Source organism: Daktulosphaira vitifoliae, unplaced genomic scaffold, assembly GCF_025091365.1.
Source record: "Daktulosphaira vitifoliae isolate Bord-2020 unplaced genomic scaffold, ASM2509136v1 Scaffold_2, whole genome shotgun sequence".
Classification (NCBI taxonomy): Eukaryota; Metazoa; Arthropoda; class Insecta; order Hemiptera; family Phylloxeridae; genus Daktulosphaira; species Daktulosphaira vitifoliae.
The window spans coordinates 32,626,936-32,646,487 of NW_026099573.1; the positions used below are offsets into that span (position 1 = coordinate 32,626,936).

Below are 19,552 nucleotides of genomic sequence, written 5' to 3' on the forward strand. Positions count from 1 at the left end.
CAGCCCTAAATTCATCAAGTGCGGATTCGCAACATGGTGGGCCCCCTTCCGTTCCTGAGATCCCAGAATGGGAACCATTAGGAAGAGTTGACAAAATAACTCACAAAACACAAATAAAAAACAAATAACACAGAAACAAAAACCCAAGGCACCGGCCTGAACCAGCACCTCGGGTCCTCTTGTGCCGGGCGGAGTGGCTACTTCTGTCTCAGGTGTTTCGCTACCTCTGTCTTTTTCAAGATGGATTCGGCGAACGCCTGGGCGAGCCTCCACTCCTCCCGGCTCCTCAACATCAAGTCCAACATGTACCCGACGTGGACCCTAGTCAGGATTCCAAAGAGTCCCGCTACTGGGCCCACGCCTCGCACCGGAAGAGGGTGTGCAGAGCACTGTCAGCCTCTCCCGGGCGAAATCTAGTTGAACCTATCGTCGACGAAAATTGGAATAAACCCCTTAATTTTATAAAATTAAAAACGGAATTTTAATTAAAATATTTCCGTATTGTAAACAGATATAACTTTTTTTAAAACACTATCTAATTAAATCTTAATAGGATATACAAGATACAATAAGCTTCTTTTTTTATGATTTTTATAAATTAAATAAAGTTGGCCGTAAAAGTAAAAGAAGTAATTTAATTTTCAATTTTTAAAAATATTCCAGGACGTACTTGTTTTTCAAACTTACACAAAATTAAAGCTTTTTGAGATTAATTTATCATTTGAAAAAAGAAAAACGTTTCCACAAAATTTCCCTATGAGTTATTTGACTTTAAACCCAAAAATCGCGAATTTTCTATAACAATTCGTCTCTTTTAATTTTGCTATAACTTTTTTAAAAATACACTGATCAAAATTTAACTTTATTATTGTATACTAAGGAAAAAAAGCTTTTTTTGGTATGCTTTTTGTGAATATATAATAAAAAATATACAGAAATGGTTTGAAATTAATGTATTAATAATAAATCTTGACTACCCCGTTTTTAGTGTGAACAAAGTCATTCATTCCTACATTCTATATTATAATTTCCTTGAAGTCCAAGAAAGTAATACAAAGTAGGTAAGAATGCCAAATACTTATGTGCTCGAGGAATTAACAATGGTCCTTAACAAGACCTAAAAAACCAGAACAAATTGATCCCTATTGCTTTCATTTAAGAGTCTTCTTCTTTTTGTACATTTTTGAAATATATACATTATGTTCAGTAAGTAAAGAAACGTATATCTATTGTTCTCATTGTTTGTAACAATGATTCCTTACTTACTAAACACTCTGTATATTTAGATATACAGGACAATGTAAAAAGTCTTACGGAAAGCCGTTAGTTAAGATGCGATGTAACAAGCAGTCGACGCTTACCATACACAATCGTATAACGTCTAATTAATAGTATTTCAATTTATTATTATTATTTAATTTTCGATTGAAACTATTATAATTCTTATATTATTTGCGGCGTGATGTCGACTCTCTCAACATATCTCATATACACAGATCTTGTATTATTTTATTTAATTATTAATAAACCCTGTTATTCGATTGCATAACACTTTAAACTGTTGAACCTTGGTTGTTTCTCTAAGAGAATATAAACTAATTAAAAATCATCAGTGCTCAAGATACAGTCTAGCCAACTATTCTGTTGTGGATTTCTTGGGTTACTATTGACGAGTATTTGAGAATCGTATCAGAATAAAGTCGTATTACAACCAATTGTAATTAGAAAATTTTAATGAAGAAGTTTCTTATTACTAGGTAACTGGAATAAAAGTGTAAGTTTTTTATGGCTAAAGAAATTTTAATTGGGTTGACTTTAAAACCAGATTAAACTCGACTGGAGGTCAAATAGGGTTCTAAGAAACTTAACATTAATTATTTAATTACTGAATTCCGTATATATTTCTTAAGGAATTATTTTCAGTGGAAAACTATTACACCCCCCCCCACCAAGTTGCGCGTGAGTTTGTATTCCGAATATTAATACACGTAACATACATACGCGTATATATTATCGTGTCTACTTTATTATCAGTAGATAATTATAGTAACAGCTGATACAAATATTTAAGTTACAATGAAAAATTTATAGTGTTTATAATTAATATGTACTTAAAATAAATCGTGGAAATTTTCAATAAATTTTTTTTTTTGTAAAATTTTAAATTACTAATTCGATAACATTACAACTTTATCATAACCAAAATAAAAAAAAATAAGACTATATTATAAATTTCAAAATGAGACAATCTTAATTAAAAAATTTACTCTTACATTATTTAATGATGGTTGACATTAATTGATGGAATAAACCAGTACAAGGTACAACACAAATATTCGTAAATAATTACTTACATCAAGCCATCGCAAAGCAAAAATTCAGAATATTAATTACAAGTGCTCAAGTGGAATATACACTTTTAAAACTTTGAAGTATGAGAAAACTATTTAACTTAGTTCCTAAAACAAATTATGTACGGCTAACATAATGTAATGCGATATGTAAGTAATTTAATGAAATTTCAACTTCTTGTTTAGTATTTTAATTGTAAAAAGACATTATGAACATTTGCTAACTTTCCAAACGAAATAAATTTTTAGTTTTACACCTTAATGCAACAATATTATGGCAAATAATATACAGTGTAGTAGTATGCACTTGCAAGAATCGTGCAAATAATATATTTAAGTACAGAAAAATTACATCTATCGTTAATTTTAATTTTGTAGTTTAACGAATCACGAGTAAGATTTTTTCACCGAATGTCCATTTTTCTGTTTTAAGAAGTGAATTCAATATATCAACAACGTTTGTCTGATTACATGATGTTAATAAAAAACCACCAAACAAAATAAGCGAAAATGTTACAATGTTAAACGATTTCATGTTATTTATAATAACATATATGTAATACAAAACTCAAAAGTTAATTTTTATTTAAGAGAACTATTAAATAGTTTCCTAATTAACTGTTTTATACAATTGACAAGAGATTTAATATCTTCCATTACATAGCAATTGACGTCCTATTAATATTATGTTACCTAACATAAATCGAACAAAAAAATATTTTAAGAGAAATTGAGCGGATAGCGTTAAAGAAATTTAAATGAATCACTTGTATATAGTTTTTCTACTCATGTATTGAAAAATTATAAAAGCAATTCAACCTGAAATTTTGACAAGTTATGAGAATGGTACTCATTCAAAATTAACAATAGTTAATTTATTAATATGCATTTATTTAAGATGGATATTACATAGATCAAGCAATAAATAATTTTAAAGTAAAATAAATCAATATAATTCTTTGATTACATAAATCATACAATGAAAATTTAGTAAGTTATTCTTGTTTAAATTTGAAACTTAACTAATACAATCAGAATATCACTTAAAACTAAATTGAAGTATTTTACACTAGTTTTTTTTTACAGGTTATAGAAACTTGTTTTTGTCATCTTGTCATATTCGAATCCAAGATCGGTGTAATTGATTTTAATTATATCATCGACACTTTTGGTAATGTGTTTAAGTAGAAAATCAATAGGTGTGGTATTTTTTCTTAAAAATTTTTTAGAAATTTCATTTTTTACGTAACAAAAATTTTTTATCGAATGAATCCTATATGTATTTTCTAATTTCTCTACCTTTGAATCCCAATCAAGTGGATCATTATCATCATCATCATCATTATGAAATCTATCTAAATAATTTACTGTGTGGTTGATTATACTTTTTAACATATCGTCAATATTTACGTATAAAATATAGAACCTATCATCATTTAATTCTGTATTGATTTCAATTTCGTTAAATCTGCTTAATATTTCAATTAAATCATAGATTTTTTTTTTTTCAACACTTAATTTTAAATCGTCTATGAATTGTAATGCGCTTAAAAAACGTGTTGTTACCATTTTTGCTTTTGTAAGAGTTGATTTAAATATTCTCATAAATTCTTTTTGAATCTCGATACTTTCTTCATCATTTTTAACACAACAATCATAATTCATAAAAGTTAACATGTCAGCAAGCCAATGTATAGTTTTTGCGTATTCATAACTTATCAATAAAGATGTTTGTAATAGTTTTTCGTCCACGTTATCTTCATTAACAGTATTCATAGAATCACGTAAGAGTAAATTATTAATATTTAATACTTCAAGAGTATTAGTTTTGTACCAAGTGTATTTGTCCGAGAACGACCATTTTTCTATCTTAAGAAGTGAATTCAATATATTAACAACGTTTGTCTGATTACATGATGTTAATAAAAAACCACCAAACAAAATAAGCGAAAATGTTACAATGTTAAACGATTTCATGTTATTTGTAATAACAATTTACAAAACTAAAAAGTAAATTTTTTATTTTTCTAAAAGAACTACTAAAAATGATACTAGTTAACTGTTTTATAGTATTTACATAGGCTTTAATATCTTCCATTATATAGCAATTGACGTCATATTAATATTATGCTAACAAAAGTGATTCATTTAAATTTATATATGATTTTTGACAATTCTTTAACAATCAGTATTTTAGATTTCTATGAGAACGTGAGAAGATATTAGGTTTCAGGTGGTATGTTATTCTCTGGTGATCTTTCTATAAATATTCTCAGATCTCACAAACTAATTCTAATAATAAATACGTCAAATGAACCCAATTTTAATCTAGTTAAACCTTTCATCATTCTAAATTAAAAAAACTACTTCAATTTTAGATAATTATTTAAATACTACTGTATATTTCTTTTAAACATTGTATCCAATGAAATTTTAACCGAGTATTCTATAGACAATAGGATTTCTTTGGATTTGATTTAAATAAAAATTCAATGAAAATGTGAGTATAGAGGGAATAAGTATCTCAAGGTACTTCCCGGAGCTCATATAGGAATTAATTCATCCCTGGCAGTATGAACGTGAAACAATTACAGGTGTTTATTTTATTTTTTTCAATTTTTATGCCTTGTTATTTCATAATTCCTTTATTTTATTTTCTGTTAACAGTAAATGTAAACAAAAGACATTAAAACATTTCCATTTAGCAGTTCCTGCTGTATTAAATGAGACGCTATATTCTAAATAACCCAGAGGACCAAAGATATCTTTAAAAGTATATAATACAATGAAACCAAAAGCTTTATATAAAAAACGTTTTAACCCTTGTGATCGCGTAGGAAAAAACTCAAGAATTTTCAAAAAGTGTTTTAAAAATAACTTAATTAATTTTTATTTATAAGAGGCAATATTAAATTTTTATGCAATTTCTGCATATTTTTTATATATTACAACCTCAATAATTGAAACATATATCTTACTCAAACATATTTTGAATACAAAACACATACTTGAAAAAATATTTCTTGTTTATCAATTTGAAGGATTAAATAGTATATCAATAGTACATACCTAAAAATTTTTAATATTTTAATTTCTGAATTAAAAAACTACTACATCTTCTTTTAAAAAGCACTGATTCTAATGAACTTTTAATCTTGTAAACTATAGACAATAAGCTTCCTTTGGATTGGAAATATATGGGATACTTATTCAAATTTTGTTAAGATATTTAAAAAATATAAGTAATGTTTTACGCCATTATTTTTTTTACGGGTTTGTTTATTTTTTTCAATAAATTTAAGGACACTTGAGAATAAAAATTATTTAAAATTAACAATAGTTTTTTATTTCATAAAAATTAATTTAAAGATGGGATCGCATTGTTTGAGCGATAAATTATTTTAACCTTAAAAATAAATGAATATTTTTATTTTATTACAATGTTTTATTTAAATTTAGTTTATTTTAAAAGGAATTTTCAATTAATAAAGTTATAATATTACTCAAAAGTTAAATTGAATTGTTTTACACCAATATTTTTTTTTTACAAGTTATAATAACTTTCTCCTAAATTCTCGTTATATATGAATCCGAGGTTAGTATATTTTTTTTCTATAAATTCATCAACACTTTTGAGAATGAGTTTACAATGAGATTTTAAATCTGCGAGTTCTTCAGCAGATTTTTTATTTGTATATGATTGACTATAATACTTTATATGCAAATCATCAAGATTAGACATAGGCATAATTGGTATTGCCTTATAATAATGATTTATACATAGTATAACTGAATTAATAGAAGACTCTAATGTACCAGATAAAACATATTGGTAAAAAGATAACAATAATTCATTTGAAGATTCATATAAATCAAATTCATTGAAGATTAACAATATTTCACTAAGACGTTTCAAGAATAGTTTTTGATAACTTATATCTAAATTGTCTATGAATTGTAATGCACTGAAAAAACGTTGTGTTAACTTCTTTACTTTTGTCATAATTGATTTCATTGTGTCACTATATTGTTTTCGAGTCTCTAAATCTGCTGTAGAAAAATGTTGAGAAAAATAATAGTTTAATGAAATTAATTTATATGCAAGCCAATGCAGAGTTATTGCGTACTCATAACTTATCAATTGCGATGCTTCTAATAATTTTATTTTTACGTTATCTTCAGTAACAATATTCCCGTTCTGAGAGTCATTTATGAGTAAATCACTTGAAACTAGATTAGGATAATTATAATACGTGTTTTTTTCACCGAATGTCCATTTTTCTGTTTTAAGAAGTGAATTCAATATATCAACAACGTTTGTCTGATTACATGATGTTAATAAAAAACCACCAAACAAAATAAGCGAAAATGTTACAATGTTAAACGATTTCATGTTATTTATAATAACATATATGTAATACAAAACTCAAAAGTTAATTTTTATTTAAGAGAACTATTAAATAGTTTCCTAATTAACTGTTTTATACAATTGACAAGAGATTTAATATCTTCCATTACATAGCAATTGACGTCATATTAATATTATGCTAACAAAAGTGATTCATTTAATGTGTTTGCTGTAAAATTATAATTAAATTAAAATTAAAAAAACTTTCTCAATTTTAGGAATATACTGTACTATAGATAGATATATCACATAAGCTATGTTTTAAGATACACACTTAGTTTTTCTAGGAAATTCTCTGAAGGATTTTTTTCTAATTTTTAAAAATTTCAACTAGATACTATTTGTAATCTTATGACATATCGAGAAAAAAAAAATTAAGTATTTATGGAATAAAATTTGTTTTGATTATCTGTATTTTAAAAAGTTAAGGCGGTTTTAGATCAAAAAAGGAAAAAAAATATTGTAATTTACCGACTATAAAAATCGTACTTTTTAGGAAATTTTACCCTATTTATGGGGAACGGAGGAATTTACTATTTGATACTATATGTAATCTTATGACATATCGTTGAAAAAAATCAGTCCAGTAAGGTGCTGAGAAAAATGTAAGACTGACCCAAAAATTCAAATAAATCATAATAATGGGATAAATTTAAAAACTACTTAATTTTCTAATAGTTAGAGGCATAGTTCAGACAAATATAAATGATATTTAACTGTAATTAACATTATTGCCATAAAAAACGTTTCGAAGTGAACCTGTTTAATTTTAAAATAATGTGTAAATATTGTATTTTTCAATTGATATATTTTAAAATTTCATTTAAACTTCATTTAAAAAACTTGTTAAACTTTATGATCTATTACAAAATATACATTAGAAAATTCTCTAATCGTTCAGCTTATTCACTTCTGAATCACGTATGAGTAAATTATTAATATTTAATACTTCAAGAGTATTAGTTTTGTACCAAGTGTATTTGTCCGAGAACGACCATTTTTCTATCTTAAGAAGTGAATTTAATATTATTTATAACGTTTGTCTGATTACATGATGTTAACAAAAAAACACCAAACAAAATAAGCGAAAATATTACAATAGTAAACGATTTCATGTTATTTGTAATAACAATTTACAAAACTAAAAAGTAAATTTTTTATTTTTCTAAAAGAACTACTAAAAATGATACTAGTTAACTGTTTTATAGTATTTACATAGGCTTTAATATCTTCCATTACATAGCAATTGACATCATATTAATATTATGCTAACTAACATAAATCGAACAAAAAAATATTTTAAGAGAAATTGATCGGATAGCGTTAATGAAATTTAAATGAATCACTTGTATATAGTTTTTCTGCTCATGTATTGAAAAATTATAAAAGCAATTCAACCTGAAATTTTGACAAGTTATGAGAATGGTACTCATTCAAAATTAACAATAGTTCATTTTTATGTATGTATTTATTTAAGATGGGTATTACATAGATCAAGCAATAAATAATTTTAAAGTAAAATAAATCAATATAATTCTTTGATTACATAAATCATACAATGAAAATTTAGTATGTTTTTCGTGTTTACATTTGAAACTTAACTAATACAATCAGAATATCACTTAAAACTAAATTGAAGTATTTTACACTAGTTTTTTTTTTTACAGTTTATAGAAACTTGTTTTTGTCATCTTGTCATATTCGAATCCAAGATCGGTGTAATTGATTTTAATTATATCATCGATACTATCGGTAATATATTTAAGAAGAAAATCAAAAGGTGTGGTATTTTTTTTTAAAAATTTTTTAGAAATTTCATTTTTTACGTAACAAAAATTTTTTATCGATTGAATCCTATATGTATTTTGTAATTTCTCTACCTTTAAATCCCCATCAAGTGGATCATTATCATCATCATCATGAAACTTATTTAAATAATTTTCTATGTCGTCGATTATAAATTTTAACATATCGTCAATTATTACGTATAAAATATAGAACCTATCATCATTTAATTGTGTATTGATTTCAAATTCGTTAAAGTTATTCAATATATCACTTAAATCATAGAATTTTTTTTTTTCAACACTTACTTTTAAATCGTCTATGAATTGTAATGCGCTTAAAAAACGTGTTGTTACCATTTTTGCTTTTGTAAGAGTTGATTTAAATATTCTCATAAATTCTTTTTGAATCTCGATACTTTCTTCATCATTTTGAATCATACAATCATTATTCATAAAAGTTAACATGTCAGCAAGCCAATGTATAGTTTTTGCGTACTCATATCTTATCAATAAAGATGTTTGTAATAGTTTTTCGTCCACGTTATCTTCAGTAACAGTATTCATAGAATCACTTATGAGTAAATTATTAATATTTAATACTTCAAGAGTATTAGTTTTGTACCAAGTGTATTTGTCCGAGAACGACCATTTTTCTACCTTAAGAAGTGAATTCAATATATCAACAACGTTTGTCTGATTACATGATGTCAATAAAACACCACCCAACAAAATAAGCGAAAATGTTACAATAGTAAACGATTTCATAATATTTGTAATAACAATTAAAAAAATTTAAAAGTAAATTTTTTATTTTTCTAATGAACTATTAAAAGTGACAATCTTTTTTACTATTTATAAGTATTTAAAAGGTATATTACAGGTATATTATTTAAAGTATTACTGTATTAAAAACTTCAATTATTTGAATATAAATTGTCATTTGACGTAATTTAAATTGTAATATAAAGTGTTTCCTTTAATTTATTTGCTGTAGTATAATAATAAATTTATATGATTTATTTTTTTGTTTATGAAAATTTTTATCGATTTAAATTACAATAATACCAATGTCTATTTGCTATATTTGTATAATATATTACAGTGTGATTAATTGTTATTTATAAATAATTTACAAATTGTCAAATATATTAACTGTGATAAAAAATGGATATATCTGTTCTACAAAAAAAAAGAATAATATGAAACATCTGGTATTTTACTTAAAATATTTTTTTTGCCCTAAGTCTCTATCCCATTTATTTGAGGTCTACTCTACCTTGCAATGATTTAACATCATTTTTATGACTTCTGTCGACCAGACGCATCCTCATAATGGATGAAGGAATAATTCTCTGAAGGATTTTTTTTTAATTTTTATAAAATTTCGACTAGATACTATTTGTAATCATATGACATATCGAGAAAAAAAAAATTAATATACCTCAATAAAAAAGAACTCATCAGGTCCTTTATGAGCTTTTTCTTTGTGATAAAGAAGTATCATTGAACTATCATCTATCAGATTATGAATACCAAACGCATAAACTGATAACTGTCTCAAGTAAAAAAATTCTTGAATGGGTATACAAGGAAGACTTATATTTTGCACTAAATTAAATGCAAGAGCAAAAACTTTCTTATTGTTTTATTATACTTTAGCACTAGTCCCAACTATGCCACAGTCATACTGTGCTGCGACTCCAATGTACTTGGATTTTTTAATAATTATTAGATATTTTTTTGAAAAGTTTCATAAATGGTAATTTCAATAAATGGGGAAAAATTCTACACGATTAATTTTTTATTTCTTAAGTCGAGTGGTTGTCAGACATTCTAAAACATCAATAATTGAAAGTTTACATGAGTGGTAAGTAAATATCACATTTATGAGGTATTTTCAAATTTTTGGCGCCGATAGATTAAAATCGGACACTTTCCGTATTGATTATTAAAATCAATTCAGTGAGAGCGAACAATTTTTATGGATGGATACAAAAATAAACGCATACCATCACAAAGTCCTTTCAGCTTCGCAACAAAGCGAAAATATGTTGTGAGCTTAAAATAGGTCCAACAAAGAAATAATGTATATTCGCCTTATAATTTTCAACATTTTTCAAATTTAAATTAATGGCTCCTTATAAAAACTAAGACTCTTTAACTCAAAGGTATCAATTATTCTAGATTTTGTTTAAAAATTTTGAAAATAATTAAAATTCGCTCCTTCAAACATGAGAGTATTTAAGTCCACTTTCATTAACTAAAAATAGTAAATTTGCTGTTAAACAACTCAGTAAAATTGATTTGTTTTATTCTATTTTAGCTTCGATGCGAAGCGGAGAAGGTATTAATTTTACTATGATGTGTTTTTTTTTTTTTTTATGTCTGTTGCCACTTTTTCTTAGCTCTCACTGGACCGATTTCTTTCAAAAATACGTCAAAAGATCACAAATCGTATCTAGTTGAAGACATTACCCTTAAAAATTGAAAAAAATTCCCTCGTTCCCCGCAAATGGGGGAAATATCCAAAAAAATTACAAATTTAAAAATCGCTAATTTTCGAAATTTTTTCACTTTTTTTTCTTAAAACTTCCATAACTTTTTGAAAAATCAACAAATCAACATAATTTTTTTTTATACTAAAACCTTAGATATTTACCTTTCATTTGATATCATTTTTTTGAAAATCTATCACTTAACCTGCTCATTGGGGGGGATTTAAAATGGCAACTTTTTTACAAAAATTAATTTTTTCAACTTAATTTTTGAAAATGTTCCGGAAAGACTGCGTCCTTTAAACATATATCAAATTAAAGCTTATTTTATGTACTACAAAATGAAAAAAAAAAATTTGTCCCGACACTTTTTTTTCTACATTTAAACGGCTGCCGTAGTTAAAAAAACACTATTTTTGTGTTAAAATTTTCGATTTTCGATTTTAAATTTTCAACTTAAAAATGCTATAACTTTTTGAAAAATGTATATATCAGCACAAATTTTTTTTTTCTAAATACATTATAAGTACATCTTTCATTTGACATACTTTTTATTAAAATTGGACAATTTCCCCTTATATAGGGGGCGTTCAAAACTTAAAATATTGTAAAAAACATAGATCTTTTTCAACTGAACTTTTGAAAATGTTCCGGAAATACTGCGTCCTTTAAACATATATCAAATCAAAGGTTATGTTATATACTATCAAATGAAAAAAAAAAATTTGTCCCGACATCTTATCTTCTATGTGCAAATGGCTGTCGAAAATTTAAAAAAAAATGTAATGTTTGCGATAAAAATTACATTTTATCGGGATGTTTTTTGTACTTAAAACTGCCATAACTTTTTCAAAAATGAACAAATAAAAATAATATTTTTTTGTATTGAAACCTTAGATATTTCCCTTTCATTTGATATAATTTTTTTTGAAAATCTAACACTTATTCTGCTCACTGGGAGGATTTAAAATAGTAACTTTTTTACAAAAAATAACTTTTTCAACTTAATTTTTGAAAATGTTCCGGAAATACTGCGTCCTTTAAACATATATAAAATTAAAGCTTATTTTATGTACTACAAAATGAAAAAAAAAAATTTGTCCCGACGATCTATCTTCTATACGCAAATGGCTACCATATTGAAAAATATACTATTTTTGTATGATAATTATGGGTTTTGTATTTTATTTTAATAGAAGTTGATGTTGCTTTTGCAATTATCCATCAATTTTTTAAAATTAAACACTATCTACAGATTTGCATCGAAGCGTTTCTTATGATAGTGATTTTAATCACTGTCAGATTAAATCTATACTGGACCCTACTATGCAATGTCTCCACTATGCCACGACCCCACTGTGCTACCGTTTTTTTTTTTACTATATACTTTCACAAAAATCAACTTTAAAGGATAAAAAAATTAGGTTAAATATGTCTTTTTACTTGGAAATATCTTATTGTGCCTTATCTAAATATATTTATAGTTTTTCGCTACATTTTTTATTATAACCACAATTTGTGTTTCTTATAAATTAATTTTTGTGCTGTAGTTTTAAAGTAAAATTAATTCATTTTTCAATATCTCTTTTATCTATTTTTATTATAAATTCAATTTATAACGATTTATAAAAGGTTACAATTATCGTTAAAAAATTCCTTACATTCATATTATTTAATGTAAAATACGATAGTGCAGTGGCATAGTCAAAAATTAAATAATAATTACATTTAGTAGTCAATTGATATTCAATAATTTAATATTGTAATTGTTACGGAGATATTATAAAAATTATAAAGTAGTTGTATTTTTCTTTACCTATAACGTGTATAAAAATTTAAAGGGCTTGATGCAATACTTTTCAGTAAAAAATGTTTGTTACTTATAACAAGATTATAAGTTTTATACACTGGACTATAAGGAACTTTCATCAGAAACAAAAATATACTATTTTAAATCAACTTGTCGCGATGTTTTCACATTAGACTTTTTCTATCACTTCTAAGTTTTAATATTATTAATTGTTATTAAAAAATAAGTATTAACATATAAAAAATAATAATTAAGAACAAAAAAAATTGTTTTAAATTAATACTGATTTTGATTATTAATATGTTAAAAATAAGGAAAATGCCATATTTAACATAATATGTAAATATATTATATTTTTAGTCGTTTAAAGTTGATTTTTGTGAATGTTTATTAATAATTTATTTTACCATAACTTTTAGCCAAATGGCAAGTTTGAAATTGACATCATTAAATAGAAAATTTTATGAGAATTAAAAAAAATTGTATCATTAAGATTAATACGCAGTTAGGAAGTTTTATAATTACTATTTATAGTAAATTTATCAGAGTAGCTCAATATTTTTTTTGCATTTTTATCGTAATAGATAACTTAAATAGAAGTAATAGTAATCATTTCCTAATAACTTTTGGACAAAGCGACTGAAAAATCTAATTATGATGTGATCCCAAAGATGGTGTACGTAAAATACAAACACAGATTATACAATGCACATCGGTATGAATGACACGGTACTGTTTAGAAACTAATAAGGCCGAGCGGAGGAAATTTTATGGTAAATAATAGTCGAGCGATTGACCACTAAAATTATTATGAACGCGAACAATAAAGATATACACTAATCAAGCGAATGGTGATAAGTGCGTTTAAAAGCAATGACGAACAAAAAAATATAAGTGATTCAATAATCAAACGTTTTGCGAGATGTGAGTGAAGTGTATAGATTATAGTGTAGCGAAAAAAGCTAGTCAAAAAAAATTTAAAAATAATGAATGTTCATCATGGAAGAAACAACGTTCAGACATGATTAAATCTTTCATATGGGTGAATTGTGGCCGGGGTGTCAGTAACTCTAACTGTCTGAGTAATTTATGGATCAAAAAAAAAAATTCTCAGTGGTAATATTGAAGACAATTACCTTATTTTTAACATGTTTTTTTCTTAATTGTACCATTTACTATAGTACTGAGAAAGACTATAATCGTCATATCAAATTATTTTATTTTCAATTTTTTATAATGTTATAAAAAATATGACTTCTTTAAAACTATATCAAATTAAAAATAATTCAATATTTTAAAATCTTTCATTTGATGTGTTAGGTACATATGTACTTATAATAAAAAAAAGGAAAACTATCTGAAATCTCGATTTCTAGGAAATATTAGAGCAAAAAATCACACAATTTTCGGAGAAAATGGCTGATTTCGTAATATTTAGCAGAGTAATGGAATATTTACATCATTCTAAACAGAAACAATTTAAAGTTCGTTTGATGTAATATATGATTAAAAAAATAAAAACGTTTCGGTAACTTGTCCTCTATGAGTAATTAACCATTATAGTCAAATCTATGTAATTTTTGTAATACCCATAGTAATCAAAAAAATTCCTCAATTCACGTTACTAGATTAATATTGAACTTTAAATTTTTTTTAATTGAAACAAAACTTAACACGGATTACAAAATGACTACCGTATTGATCATCGATTCAGTTGTTTTTTACTATTTAATTTACAACTGAAAATTATAATAATATATATTTTACACATATTTCAAAGTCAAGTGTGCTAGATTTGCTCTAAATTAATTTATTAATCAACTATAAATCCTATATCTCGTAGAGATAGGTATTTGATAAAAATTTTGAGGGACTATAATAATCTAGCAGGGGATGGAGAGCATTTGACGCTTGTGGTGAAGTATTATTTTTGAATTTAAAAAAATATAATATTTTTTTGCGAACTTTTTTTGAAATCTTTTTATCATATTAAACAAAAACCCAGCACAGAGGGGTGGCGGCACAGTGGAGTCGTGGCATAGTTGGGTCCAGTATAGATGATATCTGACAGTGATTAAAATCACTATCAAAAAAATGCTTCGATTCAAATCTTTAGATACTGTTTAATTTTAAAAAATTGGTGGACTATTCCAAAAGCTACATGATCTGCTAATTCCTTATTAATATCCTGATTAAGATAAAGTATGTCGAATAAAAAAGGGATTATTAAAAAATATTATTTCTCATAAAAAAAATTATATTGATCAATACACTTTTCAATAAGTTATAGCATTATTAAGTTAAAAACCTAGCACAGGGGGGTCGCGGCACAGTGGTGACGTGGCATAGTTGGATCAAGTAAATGATATCTGACAGTGATTAAAATCACTATNTGTGATCTTTTGACGTATTGTTTAAAGAAATCAGTTCGGTGAGAGCAGAGAAATAGTGGAGTGAATGTGTCAAACGTTCTATGTACCAAAAAAATATTTTTTCAGAAAACACAAAAAACATCACAAATTAAAAATTTTCTTATGATTTTNTTTAAGTTTTGGACGCCCCCTATATAAGGGGAAATTGTCCAATTTTAATAAAACGTATGTCAAATAAAAGATGTACTTATAATGTATTAAGAAAAAGAAAATTTGTGCTGATATATACATTTTTCAAAAAGTTATAGCATTTTTAAGTTGAAAATTTAAAATCGAAAATTTTAACACATAACACNGTATTATAATATTAAAGTTCCAAGTTCCAAATAATATGATAATATTATCCTTCCAAGTACGAATATTTTATTATAGATAACAGAAAATCATTCTTTATTTTATTAAGACTTCATATATATTTTTATAAAATATGTAAAAAAATCAACACTTTTTTTGAGTATCACAAATTGAAAAATAAATGTACAAACTTAAATAAAAAATACTCTTAAAAACATGACATTGTCAGTAAATCTCAAAACGTAAAATAAAATTTTTTCTTCATATAAAAATGTAACAAGAAAAGAAAACAGCAGCTTTCTTGAGTATCACAAATTGAAAAATAAATTAACAAACCTAATAATAAAAAAAAACTCTAGAATAAACATAATTAGAACATAGCAACATCATAATAAATAGCAAAAAAAATTAATTCATGNTGATTAACATAGCAACATCATAATAAATAGCAAAAAAAATTAATTCATGACGTTATATTTTTATACAAGTTTCTGTGCTTATCAGGTAAAAAAGGAATCATGGCCAACCAATCTTTTTTCTTCCCTGGCGATAATGTGGGTTTCGGTATAGGTATAAATGTCTGATTTTTAAGTTGGTCTATAGTAGCATTTCTTTTAAAAACGTTAAAATCTTNATGTATGTCGTATGAAAAAGGGATTATTAAAAAATAGTATTACCCATAAAAAAATTATATTGATCAATACACTTTTCAATAAGTTATAGCATTATAAAGTTAAAAATGTAAAAAATAACATTGAAAATTTTCACACATTAATAGCATTTGGTAGCCATTTGGTCACCGTGAAGACAAAATAAAGTCCGAAATTTTTTTTTTCCATAATAAAGTAGATTACATTAGCTTTAATTTAAGATATATATAAACCTTCCGGAACATTTTCAAAAGTTAAGTTGAAAAAGTNGCGTTAAGAAAATTGTTAGCATTGTCTTTAAATGAGAAAAAGTTGTTTTCATGGATTTGCTCTAACCATTTCTTGTAAATCAGAAGGAGTGAAATTTTGAAAAACTCTATGTCTCTTTTCGATAATAGCGAAATCACGATCACAAGCCAAGAAAGAGTGTTTATCAAAAATGTTTGTATAATCTCATCAAATATCCTCATATTTATTAAATATAACATCAAAACTACTAACGTTTTATTTTTATTTTGGCCAGCACAGTTGTCTGACCATATAATTAGTTTTTTGCGATTTATCATATTTTCGTTTTTGTTAATAACTTGAAAAAGACAAGAAGCGATTTCTGAGCTTCCACGAGAAGCAATACTTTCATCCCACATACACATGAAGGCTGTATTGCTGTCACCGAGATGTATTCCAAAGTTATAACAACTAAGTTGACGGCTTTCCTGAATTGTATTATTGCTTTTCCTGGTCGCATACGATTTTCCACTAATTCTTTTTTTAGTCTGATCATTTCTTCTTTTTTTACCACTTCGTAAAATATGTATACTTTCAGTATCCATAATAACACAATTAAACAAATGAAAAAGAAAACTTAACGAATACAACAACACCAGTATTAGTTATTTTGAAATATAACGGACTATATTATAATATTGTAATCGTCAAACTATTATATTCGCCCAAGGCACTTAGAACGTACAGGTAACAAAGGGCATGTCTCACAGAACAAATACAATCTATGAACGCAATTTTGTACAAGTAAAAAATTTAATTGACACTTGAAACACATACAAGATTGTGACCTTTGGTACATAGAACATAAATCAGAAATAAAACAATTTATCACTTTTTTGGCACATAGAACGTTTGACACATTCACTCTTCATTTATACTAAAAATACTGTAATTTAAATATGCTATCTAACCAAAAATGTAGGAAAATTAAAAACAGAAAGTTTATTTTACCAAAATGTTTGATACGACTTACGTCACAAAAATGTGGTCGACACTGGTTTTGAGGGTAGAGACCCGTGGGCCGTTTATTAAATGAGCGACAACAGGTTATTTTAACAAAAAAATAAACAAACCGAAAAGATTAACACAGTAATAATAATCTTCGCATAATATCGCGGCACTTTCGCTGGCGTCGACGACGCGATGTCCAGCCTGATCTTTGGGCGACAAAAGGTTAGCAGCGNCAGCCTGATCTTTGGGCGACAAAAGGTTAGCAGCGTTGATGGCGACGGTAAGCGGGTGCGGATCGGTTGGTCGACGTTGTCGCTTTCACAACAGGAGGAAGACTCTCGTATCACTTGCTGGACTTTGCACCGTAGCGTATGACACGCGGTGTTGGTCAGTCAAATACTCACAGTAGGGCGACGGCTGATAAAGGTGGCACAAGTCGCGGGGCATCGTGTATAACGAAACGACGCGGGCCGTGTCGTGTTAATTTAAATAAAGTGTTTTAAAAATGATAAATAACATTGCTAATTTTTATTTATTTAAGACGATATTAAATTGTTATGCAATTTGTGCATATTTTTATAAAATATCACACATTTAATGAAACTGATTTCATATGCAAACAAAATTTTAAATCGAGGAAACTTTTTAAAGTTTTTGGCTCTGATAGGTTTGACTAGAATGGGTTCTTTTAACGTATTGAACATTAAAATCGGCCGAGTGAGAGTCGAACATTTTCATAGCCAGAAATAAAAACAAACACATTATCAATAACATAACCAATACCTTCTCAGCTTCTATAAGAACATTTATTATAGCTATATGTAGTTTCCAATTCTTGGTTTTGACCAAGATCATTAAGTATGAAACGGAATCTAACACTTCTCGTTGAAGCTAAAAAGTCCTTAAAATTATATGAATTACTCATATAATTAAAAAAAATGTAATAGCTATAAACCATTTTTTTAAATAATGAGTTAGGGTCATTTTTTTTATAAGCTAGTTAAATATGTTTGTTGTCACTGCAAAAGTAGAGTTGACACTTATATAAGGTATAAAGGATGAATTAAAAATGTAATTAAGAACTAAAAATCATAAAATAAAGTAACTAAAAAATAACAAAAATAATTTTCTCAACGCAAACATCATTTTAAGAGAAATCGAGTGACCAATAGACAAAGTATTATCAAACAGAGCACAACAAATTAAAATATTATTACTCAACACAATCAAAAAAATTGAGGAACAAATTTGTTCGAACCAAGCGTGAGGGCTGCGCTAATAGTGTTTCGCGGTATGGCTGCGGTTAGATGATAGAACTTCTGCACCATCAGCTGTTAGGACCTATAAGTAGCTTGTGTAGTTCGGTCGATTTTTATTCAAAAAATAATGTATGTACCTGTTGTAAAATTATACAATTTATGTTAAGTTGATTTTTTTTTTGTTAAGTGTTGTTTTGTATGAATTAGTAAAACATTGTGTCAAGTTTCGCTTTAAAATACATTATTCATATTATTATTCTAAAGGCATATAGTTGTTTTCTTTTTTCTTACATTGGTTGGAATATAATTATAATAAAACTGAAGGTAGTATATCACTGTTATAAATTATAATTCATATTATTCATATAGAGCATTCAACTTTGCATAACTAAATGTAAGTAATATGAATGAGTATATTTCATAATTATTTAATTCAGCAATAATACAAATTGGTTATTGATATTTAATAATTTAGTTATATTTATTAAACAATCTCTTATTTCGGGTTAACAAAAAATATTTTTCATTTAACTAATTAAATTGATTAGAAAAATTTTGTTGATTAGTATTTTCCTCTATTAAGTCGTACGGCAGAGTTTTATTTCCCCTTGAATTTGGTTTGGATTTCTTAAAACAGTCTAAACGGTGACAAAATTAATGTAACGATATTATTTTTAGTAATTAACTAATAATAAAATATATTAATACTTTAATTGGAAATAGAGTATTCATTTTATTAGCTTCGATGCGAAGCTGAGAAGGTATTAATTTTACTATGATGTGTTTTTTTTTTTTTTTTTTTTTTTTTTTTTTTTTTTTTTTTTTTA

At 26.0% G+C, this 19,552-nt stretch overlaps 1 protein-coding gene across 10 annotated transcripts in view; it reads right to left on the bottom strand.

Annotated features, from left to right (window-relative positions):
- LOC126899873 (uncharacterized) overlaps positions 1–9,445 on the bottom strand; it is a 42,509-nt gene extending 33,064 nt beyond the window's left edge. For 2 of the 10 annotated variants that reach the window (XM_050675117.1, XM_050675116.1), the window contains exons 1-2: positions 8,761–9,431; positions 3,551–3,777 (exon numbers count right to left, since the gene is read on the bottom strand). In XM_050675117.1, coding sequence (XP_050531074.1) covers positions 3,551–3,777; positions 8,761–9,311 — 778 coding nt within the window. In that variant the 5' untranslated portion in view covers positions 9,312–9,431. Of the gene's footprint in view, positions 1–2,447; positions 4,221–5,804; positions 6,929–8,760 lie in introns of those variants that run through there. The other 8 variants (XM_050675119.1, XM_050675120.1, XM_050675123.1 and 5 more) reach the window with 6 other exon arrangements.
- Positions 9,446–19,552: the final 10,107 nt, after the last annotated feature.